This window comes from Sturnira hondurensis, unplaced genomic scaffold (assembly GCF_014824575.4).
Source record: "Sturnira hondurensis isolate 20B ecotype Veracruz unplaced genomic scaffold, ASM1482457v3 Scaffold0010874, whole genome shotgun sequence".
Classification (NCBI taxonomy): domain Eukaryota; kingdom Metazoa; phylum Chordata; class Mammalia; order Chiroptera; family Phyllostomidae; genus Sturnira; species Sturnira hondurensis.
The window spans coordinates 268,884-292,165 of record NW_028083505.1 but is presented as its reverse complement, the minus strand read 5'-3'; the positions used below and the strand labels follow the sequence as shown (position 1 = coordinate 292,165).

General features: G+C 48.1%; 1 protein-coding gene across 4 annotated transcripts; it reads right to left on the bottom strand.

Annotated features, from left to right (window-relative positions):
• Nucleotides 1-554: 554 nt before the first annotated feature.
• Nucleotides 555-22,956, bottom strand: PRXL2A (peroxiredoxin like 2A). Of its 4 annotated transcripts, none has more exons than XM_037059452.1 (6): nt 22,786-22,956; nt 9,189-9,351; nt 7,400-7,491; nt 4,737-4,877; nt 3,910-4,074; nt 555-1,172 (listed from the first exon to the last, which is right to left on the bottom strand). In XM_037059452.1, the coding sequence occupies exons 2-6, from the start codon at nt 9,331-9,333 to the stop codon at nt 1,059-1,061; spliced, it is 657 nt and encodes a 218-aa protein (XP_036915347.1). In that variant the 5' UTR covers nt 9,334-9,351; nt 22,786-22,956; the 3' UTR covers nt 555-1,058. The 4 variants fall into 4 exon arrangements, with proteins under 4 accessions (XP_036915347.1, XP_036915344.1, XP_036915345.1 ...); XM_037059449.1 differs by having other exon boundaries at nt 9,189-9,368; nt 22,786-22,945; XM_037059450.1 differs by lacking the exon at nt 22,786-22,956 and adding an exon at nt 14,644-14,730 and having other exon boundaries at nt 9,189-9,368.
• Between the last annotated feature and the right edge of the window lie 326 nt (nt 22,957-23,282).

The window sequence follows — 23,282 nt, the reverse complement described above, 5'->3', positions numbered from 1 at the left end:
AGAACTTAAACCCGTCTCATGACTCAGCATGGTTTTCCATGGTGACATACTAACCAGGAGTAAAACAGTTGGTGAAGGGAATCATAGTAAGGTTTCTCTTTCTAAATCCATTACTGCAATGTCCTTATAGGGGCCCCTCTTCTTCAGCCATTTCAGGATCAAGTGTCTTCCGGGAATGAAGAATTCTCATCTGAGTTATCCTGTCAGTGGGGTCTCAGGGATCCCAGTCACTGTGCTGACCCAGTTCCAGCACTGAGCAGTATTCCCCCCCAGTCTGCAGGAACCCAGCCCTTTACAGACCTGTGCGCACACGAAGCTAGACCTAGTCACGGTCTCAGTCCCCGACCAGCCACCTCACCCCACACATACAGAGAACACTGATTTTTCACAGTCATTGTCTTTGGCACAGATGATTTAAAGTCAACCATCATTATGGTAAATATTTTTATTGTTAGCTTTACCAGAAAAACTTGTATTATAGGCAATTTCTAATGCATACTTTTATGAGAGCCAGAGATGCCCATTCTTCTAGAATAACAAACCTGACACCAGAATGAAAGAAAATAGATTTAATTTTGTAACTTATCTTTATTAGCCATCCAAAGCACGTCAATTCCTTTATGTAAGTATTATTTCAACACTATGTAGTAAATCATTAACAGAAAATACACAAGCAAAACACCTTATATCCTTAATCTTCTAGTCAACCATCAACTTTTCTTACATTTTTTAAGACAGGAAAATAAAACTTATTTCAAATAACAGCACCTCACACACGATGTCCGTTGGTAATGAGGTACACCAGTCAACTCTAAGCCTCGTATTTTCCAGGTTTAGCTGTAACATCCCTCACCAACTTCTTAGATTTTTATCCGTCTTCTTTGGGGGCTACTTTATCTTACAGAGGCTACACAGAGTACAGTATTAAAATACCTTAACAACCTACACTGAGACTATGGCGTGAGTGGGTTTCCAACTCTTCAGAGACACGAGTGCAAACATCAGATGGACACAGGCGAGTGCCCCCAGGTCCCCAGGAGCAGGGCAGTTTCATACAATCACTTTTTCTCTGGGGCTGAAGGCTGTGGTTTGATCTTCTTAGCAGCTTCCAGAACAGAAAGTGGGTTTACTTTGTCTCCAAATTCTTTTTCTCGGTGCTCGAGAAGAACGCCCTACAAGGAAAGGGGAGGGAACATCAATCCTCATTCTGAGTCACTCGGTCAGGGGACCATCCTGGGCAGCAGCTACCTGGTAGGCCCTGTCCTCTGGCAGCAGGGGGCGGAGATTGAAATCGGGCCTGGCACTTCCCTCGAGGAGTTTCGTCTTTTGGGAAAGGGAGACCAGGGGACAGCTACACCGTAATCTTTGGACTGTAGGAGCAGCTTTTGGGGGGAGCGGGAAGTCAGGAGTGATCAAATTTAATCGGGCAATCCAGGTAGGCTTCACAGGTGACAGAGGAGGAGAGGCGACCAGGACGCCTACGAGGCGAGGCGAGGTGAAAGAGCATTTCCAGGGGAAGGAAACTGAATAAGCCTGGGGGTGTAGGCATGGAGCTCAGATGTCAGCCTTTGGCAGGTACTGAGCGACCATCTGAAAAGGGAGACCCTCTCTTCACTTAAGTTTTCCTAAGAAGCTGGGAGTCCCTCACCTCTGATACTATGATGAAAAATGACTGAAGACACAGGACACCCCAAAGTATTATGCAGTGGTAAGAAAGATAAAACATGTTCGTGATCAGAATCAAGAAATCCTTGTTAAAGAGCTCTCTGGCCCATGACATCTGAGAATGCATCTTAAATTAAAAAAAACAAACAAACAGCTGTCGCTGTGCCATTATTTATAAATACTTTAAAGAAAACAGAAAATCCCACCACACTGTGGTGACTACAGGGAAGCTGGTCAGGAAGCTGTACTGCCTTGCCCAATGAGGCAGTATGCAGACCATAAAAATCCCAAGGAAGAATACAAATGACATGGGAATATGTTCATAATATACTATTAAATGAAAAAAATCTAGCTTGGTAAGATACTGTGTTTTGAAAACAAAAGGCCTCTCGGCTTAGCTCTGTTCCAACAGGTTGCCTGTGGTGGCTGAGCTTATAGAGAACAGCTCTCCCTATATTCTACTGCTTCGTTTTCAATTTATTTACGTGGAAAACACATTACTTCATTAAAGTAATTATGCTTTAAAGATCAGTACAAAGGAAATCCCCACTGCGTGGCGCGTGGCACAGTGGGACCACAAAAACTGCTTCCAAGAAACATGGAGGCCAGTCCCAAAGGTCTGCCAGCCAGTCAGCCTTCCAGAAGGAAGGAAGAAGGCAGGAGCTCCAGGGAGCACCAACAAAGCTAAACACCACACCTAGCAACACCAGGGCATGCCAGCCAGGCTTGGGGAGCCCATAAGCACCAGCTGAGTCACTCCAGGCAAGAGTAGGCTGGCAGGTGAGCCAAGCCAAGCCCTGCCCTGGAGGCTGAGGGAAGGCAGGGATGAGGAGGAGGAAGGAACCCCAGAGTGCCAGAGTGGGATGACGCTGAGTGACCCTATAAGCAAGTGGCCTGCCCAAGTGCAAGTACATCTGGAAGAGGTCTCTGGGAACCATTCCTATAGGGCGGCTATGGGTGAGGGAAGGGCAGGGTTTCTGCAGCAGGACTGATCTGAGTTCCTGAGTTTCATTTCCACTTATTGGCTGTGTATTTTTGCCTGTTTTTCAAATGTCTAGGCCCACTTCCATACATGTAGATGGGAATAAAAATACCCAACACCCCAGACTGGCTGTGAAGAAGACAAGAGATCACATACAGGAGCACCGAGAGAAAGCAGGCCCTCACTGGCAGACACCACCACTATGACATTTTGATATTTTGCAGAAAGTCAGCAAATAGGTTTACATTCAATCAGACACCAATTCATGCTCAATTCTACTACAGACCAGTAACAGCAGCTTTACAGGAAGAGATTACAAATAAAGTTTAAATTTCTATTCCCATTAGCTTTTATCCCTCCCAAACTCGAAGAGCAGCCTGTAATTAGCAATGTTAACAATGAGATCCACCTCTGCAAACAACCCCATCTTTTCACAGATGAGGCCAAGTGTTCATGTCATGCTAAGAATGTCAGAGAATAGCCCAGAAGTCAAGAACCCAGTCTTGGGTGCCCCTGCCAGGTCCTCGAGGCTGCATCTGCTTTACCCCATCCCTGCCCTGCGTCCTCCTGGCTCCTGCTGGCCCTGCCCTCCAGTGCAGGGGAAGCACCATGGCTAGAGGCTGCCCACGGTCTAACAGGGAGCACCCACCCGCCTGCCCCTGGGCCCACGGAGTCCTCATCTCCCCACACCTTCCCATAGGCCCAAATCACCCTGGATGCTCATAGCCAGGGCCCAAGATAGCTTGTGCAATGAGAAGTCTGTTACCCCTCCAGGGGCAGCTCTGAAACCAGGACCCCTAGAATGAAAAGATCCATCTCCCCACACCTCCTTGCTCCTTTCCCTAACTTGGCCTGTTTTGAATTCTTCTTTCCCCTTCACTTTTCTCTTGTCCATCCTTGATGACCTGGGAACACTGCAAAGAAGTACATTCTTGACAGAAAAAAGTCATGTTTTTGTTCAAGCACAGAAAACAGAACTTGACATCAGAACAGCTGGGTTCAGGCCCCAGCAGGGCCACTGATGAGTTGTGCTCCTGGGTGCGGCACTCATCTTGCTGGCAAAACTGTGACAAACTCATAATGCTACTGTGAAGAGTGAGATGTGTGATGAATGACAACTTCTCTCTCTTTCCCTCCCCCATGTTCCCTGGCTTTCTGGAAGGAAGACTGGGAGACTGAGTAGGGAAAGTCACTCCCCATTGGGGTCTCATGCTCACAGACACTGCCAACCACAGCCCCACATGGGAACACTAGGAATTTACCTGCTTTCCTGATCCCAGTACAAAAACGCCCCCGAGGATGACGCCTTCGCCTTCCAGGTTCCCAGAGAAGCCTCCGTTCCAGGCCCGGAAGAAGTTACTCCAGACACCCAGCCGGACAAATCCCATGAACATCATCTTCCGCCTCTGGGGGCCGTAGAACATTTTCTGCAGCAGTGAGGACAGACCGCATGAGTAGGCTGTGTGCCTGCCTCCTCCAGGGGGAAAAGGTTCCCAACAGGACACTGATTTTCAGACAAAGACTCAAAGCCTGCTGGTCCGTGTCCTTCCCACAACACACACGCAGCCCCACCCAGGGGCACTCTCAGCTGCCCGAGGAAACAGCTGCCGATCTGAAGGCAGGCCTGACCCAGGCAGCCTTCAGCTCTGACTCTAACCTACTGCTAGAAACATACAGGGTTCTCGTGCCAGACAGGGTGACTACAGTCCAACATTCTGCAGAGCTGAGAGCAGAGGAGAAAGAAATACGACTGCAATAAATTAAGGGGCAGGGGCTTGTGCTGGACCTCCACCTGCATGGCGGGGGGCGGGGGGGGGGGGACCCAATGCAGTTTCAGCTACTTCCTAGGCTCCCATTCCCAAGTGACCATTCAGGAAGGGTGCAATTAATACCTGAGAGGACAGCTTTTCAGTGTGCAGTCGAGCTAAGCTCAGAGGGCCGGGAAGGCGGCTGCAAGTCCAGGGCAGCCGAAGGGGTGCTCAGCCCAGCCTCCAACTCTAGAGGCCAGACTCACCTTAAGATACCAAACTCTCTACACCTCAGCACAATCTCCACCAATCTGTGTCTGACAGGCTCACAGCACATGTACCTTTTCATCTAGGAAGATTTTTCCCTTGAAATAAGGCTGGAAGTCCTTCACTTCAGTCTTGATCTGCTCCTTCACCACTGCATAGAGAGGAATTCCCAGCTCATCCAATTTGGGCTTCAGGGAGGATAGTTCTGCCGCTTCCTGCAGAAAACAGGAAACAGGTCAGGGGCATATACATCTGTGGCTCTGTGGCCAACCAACACCCCGTGTCCCACAGGCCCAGTGCATGGCTGGCACTGAATGTAGAAGAACAAAGACAACAAAGTGCCAGAAACAATTAAGGCTTGTGTGGCCCAGCCTAACACTGTCCCAGCTGGGCACCAGGCCTCGGTATAGGGTATCGGTCCCATCCTCAGCACATGCTTCGTGTTCTCCTTGGTGGGAAGCAGAGGTTGGGCTCCTGTTATGGCTGTCCCTACGCCCAGGGAGCATCCAATAACTCAGAGATTGCACTCAGACATGGGGCTCTACTTCTAGCTATGATGCTTCTCTTCTAACTCTTCTACCAGGGGTACCTGACCTTTTGGCAAGTCTGGGCCACAATGGAAGAAGCAGAGTTGCCCTGGGCCACACATTAAATACACAAACGCTAATGAAAACTGATGAGGAAAAAAAGGGTTTAAATTTACGACTTTGTGGTGGGCCATGGACTGGACACCCCTGTAACTAGCCCTTCCCTGCAGAGGCCAGAAAAGCACGCAGGCCTATGGGACAACCTCCATGCAGGCCATGGGGAGAGCTGCCCCTATACCTTTGCTCGGCTGGCTTCCCCTCACTTCAGTAACCTTCTTTCTCCAGTTCAAACCTCACCCTCCAGGAAGGGATCTCTATTCTAAACTGTTCTCTGTGGCTAGTCCAGCCTAGAGCAAAGCCCTGATTCTCTGTGCATATCCAATCTTTCCTGCTTGGTGACTTTTTCTCTACTGAGTGTGTGTGTTATCATTGCTGAACATTGTGTCCTAAGTTCCTAAGTGTGTCTCCTAGTTAGAAACTACGTCTCCCATTTCTTGTATCCTTCAGTGCCAGGCTCGGGGCTGAATATACAGAAGGCACTAGACACTGGGGGGAAGATCTGAAGGTGAAGGTGAAAAATGAGGAGAAAGCAGCTGAGCTGAGAAGTGCAGATGTCCTGGAGACCCACTGCATGAACTGTACATTGGACGAATAAATGAAGCTGCCTGTGCATGGTAAGGCTTTGAAGTTAAGAACAAATTCCTTTTTTACATTTGGTGTCAAAATAAAGAAATTGCAGAAATTCTTTCAAATGCCATCCACTTGCCTCCAATACACACATTGTTATATAGCAGCAACTACATTAGTTTTTATTTATTTTCTAGAATAACACAAAAAGGGATGGCTAACAAAGCAGGATTCATTACAATGCTTTCATCAAGAGCTTTAGTGAGTGGCAAGCTTGGCCCTACAGCAGAGAGGACTACAGGCTTGGTGTGGTCAAAGACGACCTGTGTATGAAATAAAGGTGTAACTCACTTTTCCGGGCTCTTTACTCTGAGTATGTCACTGGACAAATCCATGACGCGGACAGTCACATGCGTCCTCCACAGGCCACTCAAAATAGCCCAGACTGCCATCCGACCATGCTCTCAGAAACACAAGTTTCTACAAAATGCTCTGCCAGGGCAGAGACCAGAGCACAGGAAGTAAGTTGTAACTACACAGAGCAGTTGCTCTTGGAACCTTTTGGGTTTAACTGGTCTTGAGAAATCAAGTCACAACCAGCCTCCACATGGGTATTCAGAGGTATCACAGACTCAGAATCAAAAGCTCTGAACTTCAACTGCAGCAGGGCAGAATAACACCCTCCGAGGAGGTCTGTATCCTGATCCAGGAAACCTGTGAAGATGCGTCGATACAAGGCCAGGAGGGATTAAGGCAGCAGATGAAATTTAGGTTGCCAGTCTGCTGAATTTAAAGATTATCCTACATTATCTAGGTGGTTCCCATGTGGAATCACAAGGATCCTTAAATGTGGAAGAGGAAAGTGGAATGTCAGTGTCACAGTCCTGCAATGGGAGAAAGACTTGACCAGCCACTACTGGCTTTACACCCGGAGGAAGGGGCTGCGAGCCACGGCCTGCACATGCCCCCAGAGCTGGAAGCAAGGAAACCATTTGTCTCCTACACCCTCCAGGAGAAATGCTCAAGAAACCCATTTCCGAATTCTGACCTCTAGAACTGTAAGATAATAAATTTGTATTGTTTAAAGCCAACGAGTTTGTGATAATTTGTGACAGCAGGAACAGGAAACTGATAACCTCCCCACAGCAGTGAGACTTTGCCACAACCTCTGTACCTCAGTTTCCTCCTCTATAAAACATGACTAACAACAAACTTTATTTTCCAGGAATATGGTGAGGAACAAATGAAGTAGCGGGCACAATTGTGGCCTGAATACAAGGTACAACAGGGCGTCATGAGAGTAACAGAGGAGAGTGAAGTGTGTTGCTAACCCCAGGATATGATGAGTAATTAAGTGAACAGAAACAGAGTAAGTCAAAGAAATACTTAGAGCAAATAACAAAAAAATGGACCAGTGCTGATCAAAGGCTAACGTGGGCCTACAGGTCCTTGATCCAGGCTGGGAATGCGGCCCCCCACTTGCTAAGATCCTTCTCTCTGAGCAGTTCTTCAAAGGTACCCACTTCTCGACAGAGAAAACAGCCCGGCCTCCGCACAGCCATGATCACAGCTCCATTCTTCTCCCAGAGCTCCTTTGCTTTGAAAGTCCTTGGTTCTGGGGAGACAAAAAGGGTATTCCGTATCATCTCTGCCCATCCCTGCCCCGCCCACCCCGCCCTCTCAGCAGTTCATAGATGGCGCCAGGCCTACCAGAGGACCTGGACAAGCATTTCACATGTGAGAAAAGCAAACAGGAGACACAGAGAGGAAACAGTCATCCTCTGAGGAAAATCAATATAGTGTGCGGATCCTATTATATACCCAAAATGCCCCTCCTCCCTAATAATCTATTTGCCCACGTGAATATCCCAAACTAAAACATTTCTGGAAAAATGCAGCTGAGAAAACCCCAACTCTTGAAAAAATATTCAAAGGGATTAAGTCAACAACAACAACAAAAAACTTACCCTAGTATGTTAACTACAGCATTATCCACAGGGGAGGGGAGGACACCTAACAAGAAAATGTTTGGGTAGCACTGCAGGTGCAGTCAAGCCCAGTTCCTGGGACAGAGCGAGTCTGCAGCTGGCTGTGTGACCTTGGACATGGTGTGTCTCCCCCCGAAACTCAGTTTCTTCATTTGTAAATGCAGATGTTCAGCACTGGGCTGCAGGGAGTATTAACAGATGGACGTGTAAGTGCTCACCACAGTGTCTGATAACACAAAGTTAGTGAGGGGTCGGTAAATACAAAACCTTATTATTTTAACATTTTTCAGAGGGTCCCATGTCCCTGTGGGATGTTATATTAAACTTGGGGGGTCGGGGCAGGGGATGAGACTGGGAATCCCTGGGTTACATACACAAAGCACAACAGTTCTCTCTGCAGGGCTTCTTAGTCCCTTAGAAAGGTGACCTACATCACAAATCAGTCAGAGTCCCTGCCTTCTGTTGACAAACTTCCTCACTTACTGAACAGATGACAACAGCCTCCGTTTGAGGGGCCGACCTAGAGACCTTCCAGTCAGTGAGCCCCAACGTTTACCCAACTCACATGTCAACTACACTCACACTATCAGCATGACAGAACCCCCCCCCCCCCCCGCCCCCCGCCAGGCTCCAGCTCCAGTGCCAAGAGCAGTGAGGCAATGGAGCTCACCCACAGAAATGTGGGGCTCTCGGCTGTCCTCTAGGGACTCCAAGGGGCTCCCCAAGAAGAGGGAGGCAGGCAGGTCCGTTCTACAAGTGCAACCTCATAGTCCCCCACGTGCTGCAGCCACACACACCACAGGTGGGGGCTGGCCATGCCTGCACCAGTAACAACCCAGACACCTCCTTTCAACGAGAAATCCCTGTGCTGAACATCAGGAACACAGAATTGGACATGGTGTTTCTCAAACTTTTTGACTTGGGGGCTCCTATTTTCTGAAGATCTAGAAGCCCAAATTCTTCAGAACACAATTTGGAATGATTGGTTTAGTAAGCAGTGGTACAATATTACTAAATATTATGGAGCAATTATCATTATAGTTAGAGAAACAGAAAATGAAAAATGATTTTAGTAAGAAAAAGCTAAACTGTAAAATATGTACTCAGATCACAAATATATAATAATATGCAAAAATGTGCAAAAATAAAAATGATTATTGTTAGGGTAACAGAATTATCACTCATTTTAAAAGTACTACTACATTTTCCTAATGTTGTTATATTATTTTCAATTTAAAATAGTTATTTTACAAAGAAAAAAGTTAAGTAAGCCTGCATCCCAGTGCCCCAGAAAAGTCCTGAGACCAGAAGGATCACTGCTTACCCTTCTCCAGTGTTTTCAGGTTTATCTCTTCCAGATACTCCAGGGTTGCTTGCCGCGGCTTAGACAGAAATATGTCCGTGTTGGCCAGCAACACTGCCAGGGCAGCAGCCCCCAGAGCCCCTGCACCGATCGACCATATCCCCATGGTGAAGAAACCTGGATCCTGGAGGAAAGACATTTCTGGAGATTGAGAGGAAGGAAGACAACGTTACTGTTCTCACAAGACAGCTGGAATCTGATCTCCCAAAGTGCAAGGCTCCAGCTGGGCAGCCACCATGAGGCCAGAGCAAGGGGAGGGGAGCAGCAGAGATGGGACTGGACAAGGGCTGCTGAGCACCTGCCACGACAAAGGCTGGATGCAACAGACACAAGGAGGCTCCCGCCTCCAGGAGCTCGCCGGTGAGTGAGGAGTGATGACAGAGAAACGACAGCCCTCTCAGGTGCTTCTCCTGCTTTTCCCTTGCCCATGCCCAAGGCTGTAGCCCCCCAGCTCTGTGGTGCTCACCTGGGTAGGGGTGGGAATGGCCAAATGAAAACAGCATTTAAGGAGACTTTGGCACCTCTACATATTAGGGAAGGGGAAGAAGGGGGAAGCCCAGTGTGTGTACTGGGGGAGGGTATGCTGCTATGGTATCTCTGAGGTGAGGAACTCAAGCTGAGAGAAGTTTCCTATAGCCTCACCCCTCAAAATGTGTTCTCATGGACCGGCAGCATTGGCATCAGGTAGAAATGCAGAATCCCAAGCTTTATCTCAGAACTGAGGAATCATAAACTGGATTTTAATCAGATTGGGCAAGTGATTCACATGCACATGAACATATGAGAAGCACTGTCTTGGGGCAAAAAGTTCGGGACTTTTGTGTTTGGTTGGCCCAAGGGCAAGCTGGCCTTGGAAAGGGAGGCCCTCGAGGCCCTGACTTCTGCTGCCTCCGCTCACTGCAGAAGGGCAGTGATGGTGGCAGCCAAAGATGGGAACCCATCTCCACACCTCTGCTTGGAATGCCTTACCCCATTCGTCTATTCTTGAAGACCCCAGCACCTCTTCAAGAAGTCTTCCTGGATGCTCTGCCTATTCCCACTCCCAGCCCAAGGGTGTTTATTCACCCCGACCCTGGTACTGTGACTGCATTGCACCGGGATCTGTCTAATGTGCTCAACACAAGATTTGGACCTATCTGCCAGTATTCTCTTCTTTGACTCCGTTCCTCAGTTTATCCCTGAACCTCCTGTGCCGAGCACAGTACTTGTTCGGTATACAGTGGGCTCTCCATAAATGTGTGCTGAAGTAAGTTCAGTAGAATTGAATGAGGAACATGACAACTTGTGGAAGACCAAAATCCTTGGGCCAAGCAGGAAAGAACCTTCCATGGGCCAGCTTCCAACTGTTTTACGTAGCAAAGTTACACATTATTGGAACAAAGCTACACATTATTGGACCACAAAACAATCTGGAGGAAAACCACAGCTCTCACCTGCTTGCTGTAAACAAGAGATTCCCCAGTGTCTGGAACAACAGCTGTACCTTTATGCACTTCCCAAACATCCCTGGATTTCTGACATGTGTGTATGATTCAGGAGCACATGGCACAGTCTCTGATTACAGACTGGATAACATTTCTACATCTGTACTCAAAGGCCAGCTTACATCTACCCCACAAAAGGCACTGCTTCAACTCCTGAAACACATCAATGCACTTCAGGAAGTCCAGTGACCCTAAGAGTCAGCTCCACAGCCTTCCAACACACCACGGCTATTCTTAGAGGCAAACATCAGCAAGCTCCATCAACAAGCATTTGGCCTGTTTGCTCTAGAGTACAAGGGAATCAGCCTCAAACAGACTCAATATTTATTTCCAAATATTTATTCAACAGGGATCTGTCTAATAAATGGCAATTTAGTCAAACATAAAACTAGATGATGTATAATCCTCAGGAGAGACAAGCCTAGTACAAGGATAACAGGAATTCAAGAGGAAGGGTAAGGCACACTGGGAAAGGTACGAACATGGGGCTATGGTAGAGCAGGGCTGAGAGCTGTTACATCTGCTCTGGGCAGCCACAGAAGCACCCAGAAGGAAGTGTCTTTGGAGCTGAGGTAGGACCCAGACTGCAGGATGGAAGAGCTGTGTCAGGCCCAGGCTGAAAAAACCTGGGAAGCAGCAGGCTGGCTGGGGGTGGATGTCAGCACTGAAGGCGCTCTGAAAATGCAAATGTCCATGTCCCACAGGCCCTACCTCAAGTTCAAGAGGTGGAGAATAAGACATGGGCTCAATGTTTAGCACTCCACCTCCACCTCTGGACGTGACCCAGAAAGTGTGAGCAGGATGTGGACCTCCTCCTCAGCCCTGTAGCACCAGAGATGACAGCTGGGCCTCTCCTTGTACATATGCTCCTAGGGGCCCTCTAGCAGCAACTCCTCTGCCACTGGAAAGCAGTGAAAATTGACTTGGGAAATACCTAGATATTATGTAGGTCTAGCCCCTCAGCCAAAGCCCTGTGAGCTACCAAGCAATTCTCTTACAAAATGGACCACTGCAACCTGCTGCACAGCAAGAACTAATTATAGACCCTGAATTACATCTATCTCCATCTACAAAAACAAAAAGGATGATGCTTCCGGTCACAATGGTGAGGTAGGCAGACAGGGCTCGCGTCTAAACACAATCAGATCAAAATTACAACTAAAATATACAACAACTATCACTCAGGATCATCAGAAATTAGGGAATCCTTAGGGATTCCCTAAGGGAGTGGGTGGTGCTGGGTGGAGGGAGGCCAAGTGGAAAAATAAGGACAACTGTAAAAGCATAATCAATAAAATATAATTTGAGAGGACTTCCGCCAAGATGGAGGCATAGGTGGAAACACTGTGCCTTCTCCCACAACCAAGTTTGACTACAACAAAAGTTTGGGAGAACTAGAACACACCCAAAGACCAGAACACGGAATTATATGGAAGTCCGACAGCTACGAACCGTTCAACGGGGACGGTAAGAGAGGCGGAACCAGCAGCGGAGCTGGGTCGCGCAGGACAGATCCCCTGACCTAGGCACTAGGCGCGCGGGCAGCCCAAAGCCAGTTGGGGTGCGGGGCAGACTGACCAAGGTTGCACATTCGCGCACAGTGAGACGAACCATGCAGGCCCCAGGGGACGAACCCAGTGGTGGAGGGCCGATGGCGGTGGCACACTCGAGTGCAGTGGAACGAAATGCGTGGGCCTGGTGACAGTGGTGGCTGCGGTGCCGGTGGGGGTCGCAGCAAGGGCGGCAGAGGGAAGCCATTGTTCCTCTTTGACCCCGCCCCCACATACAACGTCACAACCCAGTGACTGAGTTGCCCTGCTCTAGTGAACACTTTAGGGTTCCGATCCTGCTACTTAACAGGCATGAACAGCCCAAAAGATGGCGCGAGAAGAACTCAAAGTCCCAGAGCCAATAACTCTAAGCGACCAACAGATTGCCAGCCTCTCAGAAGCCCAATTTAAGACACTATTTATAAGGATGCTCACAGAATTGGTAGATTACAGCCACAAATTAGAGGAACATATGAAGGCTAAACTAATTGAAATGAAGGGAGATACACAGGAAACCAATAGCGATGGAAAGGAAACTGGGACTCAAATCAATGGAATGGACCAGAAGGAAGAACGAAACATCCGACCAGAAAGGAATGAAGAAATGAGAATTCAAAACAATGAGGAGAGGCTTAGGAACCTTCAGGACATCTTTAAACGTTCCAACATACAGATTATAGGGGTACCAGAAGGGGGAAAGAAACAGCCACGAGTGGAAAACGTATTTGAACAAATAATAAAGGAGAACTTCCCCAGTCTGGCAGAGAAAATAGACTTCCAGGAAATCCAGGAAGCTCAGAGAGTGCCAAAGAAGTTGGACCCAAGAAGGAACACACCAAGGCACATCATAATTACATTAGCCAAGATTAAAATGAAGGAGAGAATCCTAGAAGCAGCAAGGGATAAGGGGACAGTCACCTACAAAGGAGTACCCATCAGACTGTCAGCGGATTTCTCAAAAGAGACCTTACAGGCAAGAAGGGGCTGGAAAGAAGTATTCCAAGTCATGAAATCCAAAGACCTACAGCCAAGATTGCTTTATCCAGCAAAACTTTCATTTAGAATGGAAGGACAGATAAAGTGCTTCTCAGATAAGGTCAAGTTCAAGGAGTTCATCATCACCAAGCCCTTATTATATGAAATGCTAAAGGGACTTATATAAGGAAAAGATGATGAATAATATTAACAGTGAAAGGACAGCAAACACACAGGTATTAACAACCACACCTAAAACAAAAGCAAACCAAGAAGACAGCTAGATCAGGAGCGGAACCATAGAAATGAAGAACACATGGAGGGTTAGAAACAGGGGGGTGGGAGGAGGAGAAGGGGGGAGAAGGCACAGAAAATAGCATAGATGGTAGGTAGAAAATAGATAGGGGGGAGGGCGAGAATAGTGGGGGAAATATAGAATCTAAAGAACTTGAGACACGTGGTTATAAACTAAGGGGGGGGAGAATGGTGGGGGAGGGAGTGTGCGGGTGGAGGGGAATGAAGGGGGGAATAGAACAACTGTAGTGGTATAATCAATAAAATATATTAAAAATAAAAAATAAATAAAATAAAATATAATTTGAAAAAATAGAGAAATGGGAAAAGGGACCCATACTATCTAATAGAACAATGAATTTCACATGGGTCTCTAAGGCTACTAACTAGAAATATAGGAAGGCCAGCATTAACTTAGTGTCGCTCAACATGCATGGTCTACTTCCATTCACTGAACAGCCAAAGAGCCAAACCATGTTTACTCTAACAGAAATTTACCATATGACAGATGTCCCTTCTCTTCCCTCCCTTTCATCCCCTTCACTTAAGGGAAGGGTCAGTTTCTCTGAACAATAATAGCAATGTTGTTTACAGACCAGTTGTCCCCCACCTGACAGCCACAGTATTCAGCTCTCCACTGTGGGACTTATCGGATCTGTCCTCTCCCACACAAGGTGACGCAAGATAAAACCCCAAACTAACAACAGCTGTGGCAGCTCATCCTGGCAGCTCGTGTCGGGAAGAGCACGGTGCTGGGGAAGGAGACCCAGCTAGGCTCCCTCGCTCAAGCTAGATCGCTTCCACCACCACAGCTCTCTCACCACCAACCCCTCCACCTCATTTTCCTCAACTCAGAAATGATGGGGTTGGCCAAGGTGAATGCTAAGGCTCCTAAAGCACCCCAGTGACAATCCTGTGACTCTATCAAAATCAGCTCACTTTGGAGTCTGCACATTCTTGGTTCTTCATCATAACTCTACCCTCTCCTCCCCGTTTCAATTAACAGAATGTTTCTTCCCTGCAGCCCAGAGCTTCACAGGTATCTTCCCTTCCCGCAATATGGTCCCTCGTCCCCAACCTTGGGCAGTTCAAACCTGGGAACAAAGCACTCACCATTCTAAAGTGTCCACACTCCTTCTGCTAGGAGAGGCTAACCCAGTGAGCAGACAGGAATAAGGCACAGGCGGCAAGGGAGGGGCTGAGGGTGGAGCTCTAGAGTCCTGCCTATAGCCTGAAGCTCACTCACTTCAAAGGCAGGGCCAGGTCACCCAGCAACCCTGGGACTCCAGCAGCTGCCAATAGTCAATTTCCAGAAAAATATCGAAATGGACAGCTGCCAAGGCCCCCAGCCCTTCACAAAGTTGAGCAAAGTTTGAGTCATCGGCAGTCATGCAAGTAAATGATAACATTTGTCAAGTGCCAACAGACTCCCTCTCTGCTATCGGGTGCGGTTCAATGAAGTGAAGCCCTTCAGCCCCTGTGTCGCAACAACTAAAATCAAAGGGAGACTTCTCTTTCTCCGTGGCTGCTTGTGCAGCCTATATCTTGCCCCATTCTTCACCCATACCCAGGAAGTCAGCTGGCACTACTGAGGCCCTTCACCTGCTATCTATTCTTTACCTCATTTGCCTTCCCTTTGCCAATTTAAGTGGCTCCTTCCTAGGCAACTTCCCCAACTTCCAGCACTTCATTCACCACCTTGGAATTGACTTCCAGGTTCTATTGCTGTCCTGACTCAGTTTCCACTTGTGTGTTCTGTAGGTTATCTCTGTTGCATTATGTCCATAAGTGACCCCCTCTAAAGTCAGTTTCTCTTCTGGAGTTCCCTATCTCAGGGAACGACACAACATTTAGCAAACTGCTAAAGCCAGAAATGGAGAGTCACTTACTTCCTTCACCCTTTTAGCCCACATCCAATCAGTCAGGAAAATGTGTTTGCCACTCACCCGCTTCTTAACCTCACTGTTGTTGTCCGTGCCCAGGCCTTATTACTCTGTACCTGGCCCATTTCAGTAACACACAGCTGAGCTTGGGTTAGCTCCAGGCAGGTCCTCTACAACTAGTTCTCCACACTGTAGCCAGTGTGACTGTAACACACTGACATGATTGCCTCTTTCCCTTGCTTTTGGACTCCTACCACGAACTCCTCAGTGTGTTGATGGAGCCCTCCACAGTTTAACTTCAGCCCACTATTCAGTCTCATTCCTGACACCTTCATGGCCATGCCAGATCACTCAATGTGGAAGGACTAGAACAGGTTTTCTTAAGCTCCACACTGTTGCACCTGTTGCTTCCCTCACCCAGAACACACTTCCCATTCATGCCAACTAGGTAAAGGCCCAGAGCAAGTCACACTTTCCAAAGCCTTCCTGGAAAGCCCGAACAACTGATTGCTTCCTCATCTCTGATTATATGGTGTGCATGCATATGCAAACACACACATACCTTTGTACACTGCATAAGCAAATGGACTTAGTGTATCTGAGTTCTTTACATGTCTGTCTATGCAATGTGGTGGACCAATATGAAGGCAAGGACCACTGTCTTATTCATTTCTGCATCTCCAGCACTTAAGAGAAGTCCTGGTAATTAGCAGGCATTAAATGCCTAACGACATGATTTAAATTTTACTCTTTAAACTCCACAGTGAGGCAGAGCTGGAACAAATTTGTAGCAACCAAATTTCAGCGCTGGCATGACCTTGAAGAAAATACTCAAGCCTGGGGTTTAGGTAAATGATTCTTTTTAAGATTTTGTTTATTTTTGGAGAAAGGGGAAGGGAGGGAGAAAGACAGGGAGAGAAACATTGATGTGTGGTTGCCTCCTGCGTGTCCCTCACTAGGGATCTGGCCCACAATCCAAGCATGTGCTTTGACAGAGAACTGAACAGGTGACCCTTTGGTTCGCAGGCCAGCAATCAATCCACTGAGCCACACCAGCCTGAGAGGGTTTGCATAGCTTTAGGTTGGGTCCTAACTCAACTGCTCACTGGCAGGGCAATCCAACATAGGCTATAAAGGCACTCTGGGCCTGGGTATCTCATCTGTACACACAGAGGAAGGAACTAGGAAACCTATGAGGTTATCTCAGTTCTGACATCCAAGGACACTGAAGTCCTGCATGAGTGCAACTCAAAGGCTCTGACATCCAGAAAGCTTTGGGAACACCTGCTACTACTACTCTCTTGTTGGGTGTGTATTCTCACTCCCTGTTTCCCCAGGCCTAACTCCTGCCTGTTCAAGGGACTGTCTATGCACAGGAACTGATAAAGTCTTAATGAAACAAAGTACCAAAAATATAATTGGAGGAGTTTCCGGTCAAGATGGCAATGTAGGCAGACATGGCTCACCTCTTCACACAACCTCAACGAAATATAGAACAACCATCACTTAGGAACATCAGAAATTGAGTTGAACAGAAGTCTGAGAACTACAAAATCAAGTTGAATGGAAGAAACAATGGAACTGAAGAAACAACATCCATCCAGACTGTAGGAGGGGTGCAGGTACGGATAGTATGTGGAACAGTATGGCCCACAGTATGTGTTCCAATGTGGAATAGTATGGCCCCAGATTCCCATGGATAAAATTTCGGGAGGAATATCTTGGGAGCCAGAAGTCCCAGACCCACACCAGGTTCCCAGCCCAGAATCCAGTGCCAGGAAGATAAGTCCCCACAATTTCTGGCTGTGCACATCAGTGGGTATTGAGTTGGTGAAGGAAACTGTTAGAGCCCTAAGCAGTTCCTCTTGGAAAACTCACACATGGACTCACCTGAGTCCACCTACCCAAACCCACTCCCTCTGAGCTCTAGCACTGGGATAGGGGCAGCTTGAGGGGAACCAGTGGTATACAAGGAGACTGAAGTGTCTGCAATCAGGGTGAGCAAAGGCCATTGTCCCTTTGCTGAACCAAGCCCTCCCCCCACCAAGCTGGTAGGCTGGTGCCACACCTGAGACTCCATCAACCTGGCTAACACTGTGTGACCCACCTTGGAGATCCATAGAGACTCTGCCTCACCCAACTTAAGGGCTCCCCCAAGCTGTTTCTCCACAAGAATGGCTGCTCTTGGCTCCTAAATCCTATCAAACAAGCAACAGCTGGCATCAGTGAGCACAAGTAGCAGCCAGATTAGAGTCACAGCTTGGCTTCACCTGGGAATCTCCAAGCCCAGCACCAGAAGCAGCCATCTCACATGGCTTTACAGCTCAGGCAGGGTGCCCTGGCAAAACACAGGTGGGGACTGACCTCGGCCTGCACCACCCCGGAAACCTCTGGGCCAACATACCCCATGGGCAGCTACAGACCAGGTTGGAGTACCAACAACCTGCCCCTGCACAGCTGATCCTCCATGGAGGGCAGAGGTTGGTGGTCAGTGTCCACAGCCAGTCCTTGCAGCTGACTGGCCTGGGTAAATCCCTCCCATTGATCTGCCAACACCAGCCAAGGCTCAACTGCAAGGGGAAGCTGTACTCAGCCCACATGAAGGGTGCAACTTGAGTACCCAGCTTGGGTGATGGGGAGGCTGTGCCACAGGGCCCTGGAGGACACCTATGATATTAGGCCACACTAAAAAGACATGGAGTCAAAGAAACATGGCTTAAATGAAAGAACAGGTCAAAACTCCAGAAAAAGACCTAAACGAAATGGAGATGAGCAATCAGATGCACAGCTGAAACCACTGTTTATAAGGATGCTCAACAAACTCAGTGAGGACCTCAGCATCACAGAAAAGTCCCAGTCAGAAACGTAGGATACACTCATTGAAGAACAATTTACAGGGGAACAACAGTAGAGTGAAGCTGCGAATCAAACCAATGACTTGGAACACGTGTAAGCAAAAACCAACCACACAAAACAAGAAGAAAAAAGAATCCAAGAACAATGAGGACAGTGGAAACAGCCTCTGGGACAACTTTAAGAGGTCCAACATTCGCCTCAGAGGGGTGCCAGAAGAAGAGAAAGAGCAATAAATTGGAAATCTATATGAAAAAAAAAACAGTGAAAGAAAACTTCCCTAATCTGGTGAAGGAAGTGCAGAGTCCCAATTATGACGGATGCAATGAGGCCCACTCCAAGACACGTCATTATTCAAAGGCAACAAGGTTAAAGCTAAAGAGAGACGCTTAAAAGCAAGAGAAAAGAAGGTAGTTACTGGAAGGTTGCCAGATGGGAGAGGGAGAATGGGTGAAGAGGGGAGGGGATTAAGAAGTACAAATAGGTAGTTACAGAACAGCCATTGGGATGTTAAGAAGAGTATAGGAAATGGAGTAGCCAAAGAACGTATATGCACGACCCATGGACATGAACAATGGTGGGGGCACTACCTGCTCAGAGAGCAGGGGCCACTGAGTGGAGGAGTGCAAAAAGGGAAAATCAGGACAACTGTTAATAGCATAATAAAATATAATTAAAACAAAACAAAACAAAACACCAAGTACCGTCAGTGGGTGGATAATTCATGCCTGATACAAGTATAGACAGCATTATATTCTAAAACTGAGGGTACACCTGCCCAGTTCAGCCCCACCCAGGGAATCCTCCCTCCTCAGAATGAGCTGGCTGAGGTACATCCAGGGTAGAAGGAAGAAAGGGGTGTTGACAGTGAGGGTGCAAGGTGGCAGGCTGACCTCGGTCACTCATTCACACACAGATAAACCAGGCAAAGGAGCGAGCAGTGAGACAGACCACGCAGGCCCCAGCGGCGGGAAGCAGCAGAAGGGACCGCCACTGCCCCTCTTTGACCCCGCCCCCACATACTGCATCACAACCCAGTGACTGAGTTGCCCCGCCCTGGTGAATACCTAGGGCTCTGCCCCTCATACATAACAGGCGCGAACAGACAGAAACATTATGGCTCGAGAACAGCTGAAAGCCCCAGAGCCAGTAACTCTAAGTGACCAAGAAATACCCAACCTATCAGATGCACAGTTCAAAATACTGGTGATCAGGATGCTCACAGAACTGGTTGATTTTAGTCACAGATTAGAGGAACAAATGAAGGCTAAACTAACTGAAATGAAGGGAAATGCACAGGAAACCAATAGTGATGGAAAGGAAACTGAGACTCAAATCAAGGGAGTGGACCAGAAGGAAGAAAAAGTGACCAAACAGAAAACAATGAAGAAACAAGAATTTTAAAAAATGAGGAGAAGCTTAGGAACCTTCAGGACATCTTTAAATGTTCCAACATCCGAATTATAGGGGTACCAGAAGGGGAAAAGGAAGAGGGACAAGTGGAAAACTTATTTGAAAAATAATAAAGGAGGACTTCCCCAATCTGGCAAAGGAAATAGACTTCCAGGAAATCCAGGAAGCTCAGAGAGTCCCCAAGAAGTTGGACCCAAGAAGGAACACACCAAGGCACATCATAATTACATTAGCCAAGATTAAAATGAAGGAGAGAATCCTAGAAGCAGCAAGAAATAAGGGGACAGTCGCCTACAAAGGAGTGCCCATCAGACTGTCAGCTGATTTCTCAAAAGAGACCTTACAGGCAAGAAGGGGCTGGAAAGAGGTATTCCAAGTCATGAAATCCAAAGACCTACATCCAAGATTGCTTTATCCAGCAAAGCTTTCATTTAAAATGGAAGGACAGATAAAGCACTTTTCAGATAAGACCAAATTCAAGGAGTTCATCATCACCAAGCCCTTCTTATAATGTTAAAGGGACTTATCTAAGAAAAAGAAGATAAAAATATGAACAGTGCAAGGACAGCAAACTCACAAAGTTATTAACAACCACACCTAAAACAAAAGCAAACTAAGAGGACAGCTAGAACAGGAGTGGAGCCACAGAAATGAAGATCACATGGAGGGTTAGCAACAGGGGAGTGGGAGGAGGAGAATGGGGGAGAAGGTACAGAGAATAAGTAGCATAGACAGTAGGTAGAAAATAGACAGGGGGAGGGCAAGAATAGTATGGGAAATATAGAATCTAAAGAACTTGTGACATGTGGACATAAACTAAAGGGGGGGAATGGTGAGGGAGGGGGTGTGCAGGGTAGAGGGGAATGAAGGAGGGGAATAGGACAACTGTAATGGCATAATCAATAAAATATATTTAAAAAAGAAAGGGGTGTTGAGGGAAACGGGTAACCACAGGTGCACATGGGCCTCCTCACCTCAGCCCTCCGTGACCAAGCCTGGAAAGGGGGCCTCATCTCCCTTCTGCGCTCTGCTCTGCTCCCCTCTCCTACCCTCAGAGCTCTAGTTCAGCCCCTTCTTCAACTGAGTAAATAAGGAAACTAAGGCACAGAGAAGGGGCTAGCCGGTTCAGGGTCACACGGGTGAGGGCTGGCCCATGACTGTGCCGGGACCCCCAACTCCTAGCCTATGACTATCTATCCTGCACTGAACAGGCCTGCAGAGGCTAGAACAGTGTGGAAGATCAGGGCTCAGGAAGGCGGGCGGGCCTACAGGTTCTGAAGTCTACTCACTGACCTGAAGATGGCTGAAAGCAAAACTGCTCCTGAACAGGGTCTGGGAATCTGGTGTCTAGAGAGAGCACCAGCCTTTTCTAAACCCAATTCTTTGTAAAATCCAAAGCTGAATGTTTTCATTAAGGTCACCTTGTCCATTCTCAGCTGAGAAGCCATTATGCATCTCTATGACCCACAGTAACAAAGGTCCTGTCAATTCTTAACAATAACAACACAGGCTTGAAAATGCCAGTTAAGCAGCCTGGTGACAGGCACCCAAGGCCCCAAGAACACTAGGGATATGCTTCCTTCTACCCTTGTCATTAGGTATCATAGAAGTAGCCATTTGCAATGAGCTGCCTAGCTCTGGCCCAGCCTGCCTCTCAGATGAATCTGTTCTGATTCCTGAATAGATGCCGAAATCAGAATAAGGTGACATAATAAGCTACTGAGAAACTCTGAGACACTGCCGTGGGTGAGGGAGAAATGTGGGGGCTAGGAGAGGTCCTTTCCTCTGATCAGTGATCCTGAAGCTACAGCACCTACCCTCCCAAATATCTGCCCATCGTTTGCAGAGCCTCCTGACAATGGGTAAAAACCAAAAGATTAAATGCATAGGTGGTGCTTTGCAAGCTATCTTTCAAAGAGTGACATCTATGTGAGGTACAATTCTTACTACTTTCTAGATTAGTCAACAACTGCCCCTAAAATGTTGTTTGTACACAAAATGAAGGGTTTCTGATGACTGGACAAATTTCAAGGTGTCGGGGTTCACATTTTCAATCCCAGTTCTCAGTCTCCAAGGCTGGGCCAGAGCAGGGGCATCCAAGACTACACAGGCTGGCTCTCGAACACTGCTTTTCAAAATAAACCCTAAATAATTATTCACCTTTTTTATTCATCTGCCAAGATCAAAGGAAAATACATTAAAATTAAAAAAACAACAACAACAGTAACTAAACTGAGGTCTACGTAATTGAGCTGTGGAAAGAGCACGGTGTGGTAAAGAAAAGAGGCTCAGAATCAGATGGCCCGACCCAGTTTGGCTTTTGGACATTACGGGTGTGCATCCCCACAGTCCCTTTCAGGATAGGTCTTAACCATCTTCTTCATCTCCTTCACCTCCCAGCTTCTACAAGAAACTAGAGGATCACTGTCTTGTTCGGCTTTTCACCCCCCGACTTCAGCCTAGTGTTTTAAAATGTATACTTGGGCTCTTTCCAATAGTGTCAGGGGTTTATAACCTTTAGGGAGAGAGGCAAACAGGTGCCTATGAGGTTCTGAAAAAGCTAGATGCCGTGGGCCCATAAAACACATGACGCCATGCAATACAGAGAAGAGGTCACCAGGTCCCTCAGGCTACACCCGTGAGTACTCCAAACCGCTGTGCTCCAGAACCCCTGGCAGCCTCGCAGACCCATCCCGGGCTCGGCCCCGCGGGACCCTCGCGCCAAGGCAAAGCCCTCAGTTCTTTGTCTCGGAAATTCAGGGATGCCAGTGCCACCTGCCTTACTCAAAGCCCGGTGGCGGGGCAGACAGAGGGGGGTTCCTTGCAAGTGCACCGTTCACAGGTCCGGGTCTCTGACCCCAAACTCGGGGTTTTTCCACTGACCGCAGCGCGCTGGGGCTGGCGGACCAGCGCCGCGGAGCCAAGAGGAGGCACCATCCTCTGAAAGAGGTTGGAGCCTCCTTGGTACCCGGCAGGTGCCGCAGCGCCCTGCGCGTTCGGAAGGGGCTTCCTCTCTCCACTGTGGACCCACCCGACAGGCGGACACAATAAACCCGCAGACTATCAATCCGCGCACTGCCGACCGACTTTGCCTCAGTTTCCTCACCTGTGCGGAGACGGAGGCAGCCTTCGCGGAGGTCACGTGCCTCGCAGAGCCCGGTGTGTAACACGTCCAAGTTGTACTTCCCTCCCGCCCGCTTTCTCTAGTGCCCCACGCGGGGAGAAGGAACACCAAACTCTCTCCAGCCCCATGGGTACAGGGGTGGACCCAGCGCCTGCGCAGGCTTGCGCCGGCGCAGGAGCTGCGTCCCTCCCACGTGACCTGCCCCACCCCCGCGCCCGGTGGGAGGAGCTCTGGCTCAGTGCCGAGCACCGTGCTCTGGCTTTGCTGCTGGCGCTGCAAGCGGTGTTACCGACTCTCCGAGGCGCTAAGGGCCTAAGGATAGTTCAAACGGGGTCCCTCATTCTCACAGCTCTAGCTTCGTTCAGTCCTTCACGAGTAGTGAGCCTAGACTTCTTATTCTTAGCTTTGGAGTACCCTTTTGGAGCAAAAGGACTCACCTAATTGGATCAGGACACACCTGTCCTGTAGCTAAAGCCAGC